Source organism: Carettochelys insculpta, chromosome 11 (genome assembly GCF_033958435.1).
Source record: "Carettochelys insculpta isolate YL-2023 chromosome 11, ASM3395843v1, whole genome shotgun sequence".
NCBI classification, from domain to species: domain Eukaryota; kingdom Metazoa; phylum Chordata; order Testudines; family Carettochelyidae; genus Carettochelys; species Carettochelys insculpta.
The window spans coordinates 13,316,629-13,329,096 of NC_134147.1; the positions used below are offsets into that span (position 1 = coordinate 13,316,629).

General features: G+C 39.7%; 1 protein-coding gene across 7 annotated transcripts in view; it reads right to left on the reverse strand.

The window, feature by feature from the left end:
- Nucleotides 1-12,468, reverse strand: part of IQSEC1 (IQ motif and Sec7 domain ArfGEF 1) — a 723,956-nt gene that overhangs the window by 256,606 nt on the left and 454,882 nt on the right. Inside the window, exon 1 of one of the 7 annotated variants that reach the window (XM_075006131.1) lies at nucleotides 6,161-6,920. The exons of the other annotated variants lie outside the window; for them this stretch is intronic. Within the exon in view, the coding sequence (XP_074862232.1) occupies nucleotides 6,161-6,237 (77 nt within the window). The 5' untranslated portion in view covers nucleotides 6,238-6,920. Of the gene's footprint in view, nucleotides 1-6,160; nucleotides 6,921-12,468 lie in introns of those variants that run through there. 7 annotated transcript variants of the gene reach the window in all.

Below are 12,468 nucleotides of genomic sequence, written 5' to 3' on the forward strand. Positions count from 1 at the left end.
GACCATATTGCTACATAATTTTCATACTCAAAGACCCTTAAGCATAAAGCCAGAGTGTAAAATAATTTTAGAAGTATTATTACATAGGATGAAACCCATCAGATAAGTGTTGCAAACAGCAAAAGCCTATCATTTTCTACACAGAAATGAGCCAAGTTCTGCAACATGTACTGCATACACTGTAATAACCCCACTCAGGGAGGATAAATTTTTTTGGTCTGGAAAAGAGATTTCATACTCTCAGCTGTTGTCTGCTTTACAGCAAATCTGCCAAACAAGAACCTCCCTAGAGAACTGCACTGCAGGCATTATGACTCAGCCTTGCCCTGGATGAAGCCACTGTCAAGTAAAGGCAAACTGTTTGTTCCTAGTAACATATATAGTGAGTTCAAGATAAAATTTCATTGACTTTTTCCATCATCTTTGCCATTGTTCTGCTCAGGGTACAGATAGTAGTCCTAAATAGACTCCTTAGCTGAGATGATAGAAAGGTAATAATTCAACTCTCTAATCTCTAAAACCCAGGTAAAGAAATGCACTAGTTTTGGTGACTATTATGTATAAAAATACAGCAGAAAACAGGCAGCCAGAAGTAGTTTCTCTCTTTCTCCACAGCAGTTGTGACTATAATTTGTCTTCCTAATTTTAATTATTGTTTGCTGGCTGGGCCTTTTGACATTTGCTAATAATTCATCTAGATAATACTTCCCTCTCCCTTTAACCTTACCATTTCCTTTTATAATAGAAAATAAAGTCAATAACATTATTCCCTTTGTAACTGTACAATAGCAACTGCTTAGTTCTGTTAAACAAAAAAACCCCACCAATTAATACATCGGTCATATTTCCTTTTGATTTGTGTAACACCAAGGGTTCTTTTTTGTTTAACAGTAGATGTCTACAAGCCCCTAAGTGTACAACTGGTATTACATAGCAAACTATGATCTTGAAATGCTGGATAACTCCCCCTAGTGTCTGCCAGAGATAGATAAGGTCTGGGAGTGAAAGTTAGGAAGACAATGGTATACGCACACACACATGCGCATGCGAGAAAATAGAATATGTAAAAAGTTTGCATACATCCTACAGTAAACATGCATCACATTACAAATCATTGTGTGTGCACGCTGTTCTTAAAATAGGGGTTACAAGAAGTATGGTTTGACATTATTTGTTAAGGACAGTCTCCTATTCACATGTGTTGCAGCTCTTGAATTATTAAGATTAACAAATTGGGAAAAAAAATGGCTTTTCTTGCTATTTTGTTTGTCGACCATTGTCCTAGAACTATCAGTATAGTATCAGCATAGCCAGTAAGTACCAGGGATCCCTAACAACAAATTAAGCACATTTTAAGCAAAGAGTAAAATTTGCAGACAATAGTTATCTAGAACATCTATAAAAATAGTGAGAAGTCCTGTGGCAACTTACAAACTAACAGATTTATTGGGGCATAGCTTTCATGGGCAAAGATCCACTTCTGTCACATGCATCTTACCAAGTGGGTCTTTGCCCATGAAAGCTTATGCTCCAATAAATCTGTTAGTCTACAAAATGCCAAAAGGACTTGTCATTGTTTTTGTGGATATAGACTAATACAGCTACCCCTCCGATACTTAGCACATCTGATGCCTTTCTTCCAAACTTTACCTCAACCATGGCAAATGATTTCCCTAATGGCCTACACTGCTACAAGTCTTAGGAAGAAGGTGCAATGAAAGGTATTAGGAGTGGATTCTCTACCCGAGTTATGTTTGTTATTAAACTTATTTACCTGCTGTCTGTAATTAAGGCCTATTTCAGAAAAGCATCTTTATTTACCAGCGAAATACCTAAGTCGGATTTATGTACATACTTACACGTGAACACTTTTTCAGGGCTGACCTGAACACAGATGAGCTTAAGTATGTGCCCAAGTCTATCCTGGAACACAGGCATTGGAATAACCTACTTTCAGGCTATCTGGAAACAAACAGAATTCTAGATAATCCCTGCTTGCTGAACTTGTGCAATGTCTAAATTACATCTAGCTCACATCTCACTGACTGTACTATTCATCACACTCATCTACTGGGATGTCTGGAAAGTGAGGCTTGTTAAAAAGGCCCCAGCTGTTCTATAATAGGGATTTATGCTAGTTTAAAAAGAAGGCAGCTCAGATATTGTCCACATAATGGCATATTTCAATTCCTTGTTCAATCATTTCACTATTTAAAAAAATAAACTATAACATCAAGCGACTGGATAGTCCATTAAAGAAATTGTGGCTAGTGGATTTTTTAATATTGAATTATCTGCTACTGAGGTGAACTGGTCCTACAGAGAAGTTACAGATTCCACTCTTGTGACAGCTTTTCTCACCTTATGTTTTATCTGTAACACAGAGCTAATGGTGTGTAATAGCCAACGTGAGAAATGTTACCACCTGGAAGATGCACATTATGATGCACGGGAAGAGTGCCTGAACTAAAGGGAACCTTTATTTTCATGCTCTAAACTTGAAGTAAAATTACCTGGATCTGCAATTCATCATCATAATCCTCTAATTAAACATGACAGAGTCACCCTCAAATGCCCATAAAGTCATTTTGGGCTATAATCCATCATGGAAGGATATTTACCATGCATGTGCCCTTTAAATTCAAAGAAAGTGGTGAAATCTCTTCAATTAAATATATAACTTGAGGCTATAGCACTGATCATAAGTTAGCCAGTACTTTGTCATCTACAAGAGAAAAAGACAGGAAATCTGAGTTTTTACAGAAATGATCATTAGTTAATATATTAAACATTTATAGGTTGAACCTCTCTAGTTTGGTACCCTTGGGACTCAATTGGTGCAGAACCTGAGAATTTGCCAGATTGCAGGAGGTCAATATTGTCCAGCAGCATTACCAACACTTCCATGGTTTACAGGACTTTTAGGAGATATTTAGCTGTAATTTATTTCTAAATAACAGCACAGAACACTAAGAGCCAGGATTGGTGGCTGCAAACAAACCTTGTGGAACTGTGGGAAACTTGGCCATGCCCCTGATAAGTGCACATTGGGTTAACGAAAAATTATACTGGACCATGTATTTTGTCAGAGCAGAGATGTTCAACCTGTATATAGCAAGTTTATGCAGATACTTCCTACGTCTAGCAAACCACAGATTGTGACTCAGACAAAAGACGAGTAATTTTGTGCTCCTGCATCAATACATGAGGCATCGCTATCACAACCCAACAGGGAGATATTTTAACTATACCATTTTTAAATTGAAGACTTCAAAGTTTATGCTGCGACAGACACGATGGGTAAAATCCTGGTGAGGTCAATGGCAAAACGCCTTTGATGTCTAGGATTTCATCCAAGTGTATCTTTGGACAGCTGCAAACAAAGAAGGCTTATCTCCACCCACGGTGTGATTGATCTAATATGCCAAATTAAAAAAAAATATATATACAAAGACACACAGGACCTAAGTTTGCCATTTGAGTGAAATCTCATCAACAGGCCAACACATTAAATGAGGCCCACACAGACCCACAAACAGGGCTTAAGTGGGCCCTGACCATCAGCTGAGACTTTGCACACATACCGACTGGGGCAATTGTACAAACACTCCATGAGCATGAAGTAGATCTGAGGTTTGCAGCTGAAATACTGGCCAGGACTTTTTCCCCCATGGACACACACAAGAAACCTGACTATTTTATTCTCTGTTCTGTGCACAGATGCACATCCAACACCATGGTAGTCTTGCAGTATTATAGGTGATCTTCCGCCCTTCAAGGAATCCCTTTGAGGTCAAAGAGATTTCCACTTCAGTGGAAGTGTCAGTGATAATGAATCCTATTGCAATGCCAGGCCAAACAACAATACTGTATGACTTTACTGACAAGTCACAACGAACAGTTTAATTGCTGAATTTCAAAGAGTAGGCCAGAGTGCCATTAAATTGACAATACTAGGGCTTAATCAGTTTTAAATAATGAGGAAATCTGAGCATAGAAGTCATACTTGGCTGAGACACCCCACAAACAGAAAAAAAAATTTCAGTCACCTGACTTGTTATAAACTGCTTGCTCAGCTATACTTACAAAAGCAGCATGCCCAGGAGAGACATGCTGTCTAAGCTCAGCAGCATGGCTAAGGGATAACATGCTTCGCAATGCTCTCCACCGTTGCTTTGAAAAGCATCTGCTGCCAGTAGCATGGTAGGCTAAGGATTTGACTCCAGTAGGTCTCACCATGCTCTCCTGAGCCTGGGGATTGTCACTGGGCATGTTAGTTAAGCCCCTCACCTACAGCTCCTAGGTACAGCACCTGTGAGGCCTGCATCCTGTCATGTTCTTGCCAAGGTTCCCTGAAGTAACCACCCTCCTGCTTCCTTTCTCTTCTCCTTTTCCCAAGGCACCAGCACACAGAGCAGGTGACAAATAATGCTATAGCCCAAAGCTCATGTGCTGAGTGTTCTGTAAAGCAAGTATTAAGTTTCCAATTTTGGACACTAAAATTACACATTTTTTATAGCCAGCATTTGGCTCTGTTCCAAGACATTCTGAGCTAATTTAAAATCGCTAATGAAGAATAAATTAAAAGTATTCTGAAAGTGAGGCATATATTTTTAATCAGTACTTTGCATGTAGCTTTACTGTTCATTTTGGGCAAGTAGTTTTGCACACATTGTTTTGTCCCTGTGTTTCAGTGGGAAATTAAGGTTTTGTTATGAGCTTTATTTTTAAATACTCTCTTCTACAAAGTTGTTGGCGCAACAAAAAACACCACACCTCAACAAAACCATCACTCTCTGGTTTGGTATTTATGGCAAGGTTTACCTGGATGGGCCCTTGTTTATGCTTGTGCAGATGAAGCTGTAGAACCAGGGACTGAATTCACATTGATTTTGGTGACAAATAAATCAATGGTCTTGATGGAAACGAACACAGTCTGCTTGACTCCTGTTCAACCCTCTACCAAGAGCTATAGAGCAGGCATCATTTCAAAACAATCTGGCAGTAACTCCCCATTCTTAGCTTTGAAGAAAGATGTCACAATAGACTGGGAAAAAGCATCAGGTCAAGTTGTCACCTGCAGCAGAATACAACCTATCTTACTTCATTTGTAGGGATATTAAATCTTCTGAAGCATACAGCTAACTTTGGAATCTGTTTAAAGGGGAGATCATAAAATAAATAAATAAAATGGGAGCATAAACAGATCTTCCTCAGGCAAACGGTCACAGCTGAGGACCCAATCTGACAGGCTGAATTAAAAAGGTAATGGGGGGACCTAATTCCTTGAAAATTATCAGAAAAGTTCCCTTTTTCTGCTACATGATAAATTCAGTTGCAGTTAGTATTTAGTACAAAGTATTTTCTGCAGTCTGATCATAGAAGCTGACAATACAAAGTGTAAAGAAGATGTACAAAATGTCATTTTAAAGAATCACACCACTTTTGTTAACAATAAAATGAACAGCATTTTGGTTTTACTGTGGATAGTCAAAATGAAAGTTCAGCTGCATAACACATAATAGCATTCTAAAAAGTGAAAAATCCAAAGTTGAGCTAGAACTGTATGTGCAGTGTACATATTAAATGGAACTGCTTATTCTGCTAGCATAAAACTCATATGATACCACTTCTCTATTCTTTATGATCACAATTCACCATCAATCATTTCAGCTATCAGACCTGCCTGGAAGGAACATTGCTTTGAATGACTTTAATGTTCCATTGATTGTTTCAGAAGAGAAACAGTAATTGTATTATCAAATATTCCTGCAAGAAAATGTCTTATCTTCATTACAGAAAATTCCATGACATCTGAGTCACTCAGTCTCATCACCCCATTTATGTTTCTCAAACAAAGCTGCACCAGCTGCTATACCTGAGAATAAAATAATTAGATGAACTAAAATTCATATTACTTTAGAGTTACAATGAACAATATCACGTTCTGCATTTGCAGACATGCAAGTGGTGATCACTAATGCAATAATAAGCAGCTTTACAGTATTTTTTCACAAGTTCCCATTAATTTCTGCACCCCTCCCTTTTTTTCCTGCATGTATGCTTACCTTTAAACAAACAGAAGAGACAGTAAATACACTGGTGGATGACATGCATCCATCCAGTAGTGAAAAGCATTTCAAAATTAATGTCTTCTTACCTTTTATAGAAACCATGAAGAGGCTGGAGACATAAAAACTGCCAGTAATCCAAGCAGAAGGCCTTCAATTTCAGCATTTTCAAATAGTTCTACTGCAGCAACTGTAGTCTACAGCTAGATTTTTAAAATACAGCACTTTTTATTTATTTTGACTTGATTCCAATCCAATATTCGCCCCACACACCTTATTGCTGAAGCATACGTGTTTCTAATTGCTATCAATGTACAAAACAACTCATCCACATGGCACAGCACCTGCACATTTACAGTACGCTATTTTAAGGCAAAGAGACAGCCGAACAAAGACTTCAGCCTATATTTCCAAGTGTCTCCAAACACAACCAAAGTAGCTGTTATTACACAAAAATCCCACTTCTTTTTGCTATTTTAGGCCATTCTGAAAGCTCTGTAGACAAACAATTAGTATATATTCCAGTCAGGATTCTTGATGGCCCCCTGGAAAGCATCCTTGCAGCTCACAGCCCTTAGGAAAATGCAAGCAATTATCTCAATCAGGTCGGAGAACAGCTGCCCTGTAATCACAGTAGTGTTAGTATCCCATCCTATGGAAAGTCCTCAGTTCTCTAGAAGCACACAACTGTTTTAGTCAGCTCCTCTGGTGTGAATCACATCTGTTCCATTGTCTGCCAGAACATATGAAAAATGTGGATTTCCTTATGAGAGGGGAAAAAAATGACAAGCAAAAGTGTGGACCCTCCCCACTCACAAAATAAATTATGCTTATCTTATTCCCAACACACTTAGCCAGTTAGATCTGTGTGAAGAAAAACTAATCATCTGAACCACATGGTGCACAGTAGGGCAAGCTCCCAGCTATAAAAGCCAGCAAGATAAAGCTTCACTGAGATAGGCTGATTTCAGTTGCTAAGGCAACAGAAACACATTGATAAAATCTAAAATGGAACCTTGATGACAGCTTTTCATTGGCTTGCCGGGACATAATGTCTCTGTAACAAGCAATGCTCAGGCACTCATAGCAACCTCATCAGCTGAGAGTGAATCTGGGGCTGGACTAATGAGGTGAAATGCAAAATAACAGCTACTTGTCATTTAGTTACAGTGGAAATCCAAACCTATTTTTATTCTGAAGGGAGCACAGACCCAATTACAAAGTACTGCTTAAAAAGAGAAACTTCAAAATTAGTGGCATTTTCTGTTAAAATCCTTTGGCTAGAAGAGGCATGACAAAAGCAGCTTTAATTTTTTGCCTTTTTAGAATGTCAAGCCATTTAAACTTGTATCTTCTAAGAGACACTATGGGGCCCAATTCTGCCATCTGTTTTCACTTTGAGTGGTATTATGCTTTGCATGCAGTTCCACTGATTTCAGATCCTATTAGCACAAGCCAGGATGGCACAATTTTGCCGTATGTTTTTTGGAGAAGCAAGAGCCGTGCTTGCAGAATATTTGTAGCAAATGATAGTTGTTATCAAGGAAAACAAATGCATTATTGGAAAGCCAGAATGTAATCTTGTTTTTTGCTGTGACTCTAGGTGTGATTTCAAGAGTAGAAATAAGCATATGCAGACTTCTCATTTTGTAGAAATGTTTGAAAATACACCAATAAGGAAGATCTAAGTGCATTTTCCCAAAGTGCCTAAGTGACTTAGGAGTTGACACTACATAAAGTCAACAAGAATTAGAGTCCTAAGTCACTTTTGAAATTGGAGCTTTTTGAAATATGACCTGTAGCACTTCAATTTGACATCACTGTAAAATGATCTGAAGCTCTACAATGAAAGTTCCTCTGCATTATGGCATATCTAATTCCACAAGTGCCTGGATAATAAACTATATTTAGGAATTCTACGTTTTGGCTTCTGGCATTACTCAGTCACACTCTCTCCTTGTTTTCATGCCTTGCAACTCCTAGAACACTGCTTCATATAGATTTATTTGAAAGGTCACTGCTTGTTTTTCGGTAAGAAGCAGTTGTTTCAGCTATCGTCAAACAGTTTCATGCCATTGTTGGCATTCTACACTTCCACACAAATAAATGCACAACTTGGAAATGAGCTGCAGAAAGAAAGTCAAAATATGTTGTCGTAATGGGGGCCTAGAAGACCTAGTCCTGTTGTGAGCCTAAATGTGGGAAAAAAAGATGGAACTTTATAAACTGGTTCCATCAACTATAACAACAAAGGGTGCTGGAAAAAGCAGTCCAACTTAGCCTGTTTCAGACGTGAAGTTTATATGAATTACTAAAATAAAAAACACAAAGACTGAATGAATCCAATCAAACAGGCTTCAGTGATAAAGCTCCAGCCCTGTGCTGAGACCATACGTAGCATTGCCAACTTTCTAGTCTCACAAAACTGAGCATCCTTGCCCTGCTGCTGCCATGACCCCGCCCCCCGTGGCTCTGCCCTTTCTCTGAGGCTCTGCTCTGCTCACTCCACACCCCCAGCCACTGCTCTCTCTCCCCAGCCTTACTTGCTCTTTTTCACTGGGCTGGCTCAGGGGGCTGAGATGTAGGAAGAGATAAGGGCTCCTGCTAGGGATGTGGGCTCTGGGGTGGGCCTGGGGAGTTTGGGGTGCAGGGCTCTGGGCTGGGATCAAGGGGTTCTGAGGGTGAGAGAGGGATCAGGGCTGGGGCAGAGGGGGTGGAGTGCAGAGATGAGGGGAGAGTGAGGACTGGGAGTGTTGGCTCTGGGGGATGTGGAATGAGGATGGGATTTGGGGTGCAGAAGGGTGTTCCAAGTTGGGATTGAGGGGTTGAGTGTGGGAAGGGAATTGGGGAAGGGATTTGGAAGAACTGAAGTTTCTTCATTAATCTGTATGGTTTTCCTACAGCGCACATCACAAACATCCTTTACCCTTGGAACATCCCAAGAAGTTAGGAAATATTATTTATGTTCTATATTCCATTATACCCTTGGGGAAGTGAGTCTTTGAGTGATTTCAATGATTTTTTCACCGGTCATATTGGAAGGTTTGCAGAGCCAGGAATAGAAACTTGACCTCTAGAATTCTCCTCCAGTGGCTTATCCACAGAAACACCCTTTTGCAAGGAGCTGAGGAAATTCTTCCTATAGCTACAAAGGAGACTACATGAATTCTAACACTAAGACACATGCTTCCTTTACACATATAAATTCTGTGGGTACTCTGAGGCTTGAGCTGTGGTGGCTTTAAACCTGTAAGATGTCCCCACAGGCTCTTTGTAGCCATCTCAGATCTTGCATATCCAGCAGCTGAAATGCATACACCCAGACTGCCTCACAGAATGCTGTTCAGACTTCCCCATCACAGTCTCATTCAAGGCTGACACACACAGGCTGTGAAACAAAGTGAATGGTACAATGACCCATTCTTATTCCCCAGCCACACTCTGGCTCCACAGCATTAAACCAGGGCTAATGGCATTCTTGAAACTGTTCAGAGTAGATATTTCTTCTTGGAATTGTGCAAGGTTTGAGCAAATTAATTTCTTGTTGCAGGCTTGCAGAATTGAATTTGTCCACTTGCCTGGGTGAGTACTTCCAGGCCAATAAAATATCATTAAGGTTTGAGACACACAGACTGCTAAATAAATGTCAATTTCATAACACATTTTCTTTGTATAATGTGGGGTTCAATGATTGGTTAATTTTCAGGATCATTTTCAAGGCTGTCTTGCCATCATGCAAGCAAGTGTGGCCAGCTCTATGTTGAGGCTGTATTTATTTTGGAGAGGAATCTTCCTCAATAGCAGTACGTTACAGTGCAGCCTCAGTACTTCATGGATTGTCAAGATAACCATCCTCAAAGGACTGTTGTGTATTGTATGTTTTCAACTTTACCAGATTTTTTAAAGGCCAGTTTCGAAGGGCCAGCCTGAGTCCACAGCACGCTGTTGTCAGACCTGCCTCCACATACAAAAATTGCAAAAGAATACGGAGATGCAGTACAGTGCTTTTTAGCATTACTGTGCTGAAGCTGCACCACATCCAAAGATTGCTACATGATTAGGCATATGCATTTTCTACAAAGACAGTAGCAGTAAAATGCCTCTTTCAAAGAATGAGTTTTATATCTAGGCTGAGCGTGAGATGAAGCTTAATGTTTTTGGCTATTTGTTTTCCAAGGGAAAAGATGAAGAGCATGGGGAGACCATAGTGGGTTTCCTTTACAAAAGTCCCTAATTAGCATTTCCTGTGCATGCAGAAAAGCATAATCAGTATTAGCTGCTGTCAGAAAATTCATAGGCAAGTAGCTTTCACTCAATGAAAGTTCAAGATTTTAAAATATGTAATTAAGGGGAGAAATACAATAATTTATTTTGGAAAGGATATCCCCGGCAGAGAAAGAAAGTGCAGGAAAAATGTGCTTTCTGAAAGCTGTGTCATTTCAGTAGCAAATGTTCTGATGTAGTCCTACTAGCGCAATAGTTTCAAAAATCTGGCAGAGAGAATCAATTTTTCTTGTCTCCTGTTGAATATTTTTTATTTAAATTGTGGGGTGAATTTGCTGGATTTTGTGAACTTTTCAAGCAAGAGACTGAATGTTACAGTTTTTGGAAATGCCTGAAAGAAAATTTTAATAGTTTTCCTGATTCATTTATTTTATCTTTATCTGCACAAAACATACAATTATTTCTTCAAGTTCATGTTTATACTAGCAACTTAAGGCCAATTTTCCTTCTGTTTAGCACCCCTAGTCCTTGCAGTTATTTAACTCAGCTGAAGTCAGTGAAGTAGCACCAATGAAACTGAGGAGAGTTTGTTTAGTACCATCAGCTGCCAGACTCGGGGGAGGGGGACTGAAATTCAGCCTTTACTTGAGTAAAACTAATCATAGGACCTGAGAGCTGTTCTTGCTAATTCAAATTCAACAGCTGGAATTGAAAAGTTTAATATAAGCGTTGTTTTCCTCTAAAATGTCTCTTCAATTTCTTTGCTTGAAAACAGAGAGATTAAAAGAGTTAGTGGGAGCATGGTTGGACTGTGGACTATAAGATTTGACTTCCATATTATGTAGGATTGTTATTGGGGTAACCAGTAAAACAGCATCATCTGTACTTTTTCAAAGATCATTTCTACAATACCAAGCCCTCTGTCAGTGGAAAACAACAAATAAAGTCTAAACTCTGTGGGGGCACATCCTGTTCATACTGTCTCGTGCAAGTCACAAAAAGGCTTGTGGCCTGTTTCATTAATTTAGATAGAAAAAATGGCCCAAAGAGTCATAGAATCATAGACTCTTAGAGCTGGAAGGGACCTCAGGAGGTCATCCAGTCCAGGCCCCTGCTTCAAGCAGTATCAACCCCATCTAAATCCCTCCAGTCAGGATCTTGTCAAGCCGGGACTTAAAAACTAGGGATGGAGAATCCACCGCCTCTCCAGGCAACGCATTCCAGTGCTTCACCACCCTCCTGGTGAAGCAGTTTTTCCTAATATCCAGCCTACACCTCTCCTTCTGTAACTTCAGACCACTGGTCCTTGTTCTGCTATTGGACACCACTGAGAACAGTTTCTCTCCATTCACTTTAGAGATACCCTTCAGGAAGTTGAAGGCTGCTATTAAATCACCCCTCAGTCTTCTCTTCTGTAAACTAAATAAACCCAAATCCCTCAGCTTCTCCTCATAGTTCAGATGCTCCAACCCCTTAATCATTTTTGTTGCCCTCAACTGAACCTGCTCCAGCACATCCAAATCCTTTTTATACTGGGGGGCCCAAAACTGGACACAGTATTCCAGATGTGGCCTCACCAGTGCCAAATAGCCACTGTAACTGACCAGCTTTAAACTATTATATACAAGGTTTGGGCTTGACAAACAGAGACTTTGTCTTGTTATTTAATGGAACACACACTAAGAAACCCATGCACCACATTTAGAAATATGAAAAATAAGATGCATAAAAGATAAAAAGTTAAAAAGCTTAGTAGGGCAACCCTCTTTGTCTGGAAGGAAGGGGTTTGTTTTGTTTCTCAGTTCTGAGATGTGAAGGATAATCATTTTTCCTGCTCTTAACTGATCAACAGACAGACACGATGGGGAGAAAGGATAGTAAAAGTACAGGAAAGATGATTTTTGTTGATGCTCACAGGATTTCAGGGTTGGGTCAGATGGGGTCTGAGGATCGACAGGTCAGTTGCAATAGCATTGCTCTGGATTCTGGATCATCTTCTGGTCATGGGTATAGGATATTACCTGGCTGGTCTGCTCCCTCTCCTTTACCTGTACCTTTCACTTGGGGCAGAACTGCCAGAGGTAAGCACCACCCGGATCCTCCCTTTCTGTTCTGCATTTCCAGAGAAAAAGCGCCTCTCAGAATGCTCTAGTGCTTCCAAACGGATTTCTTG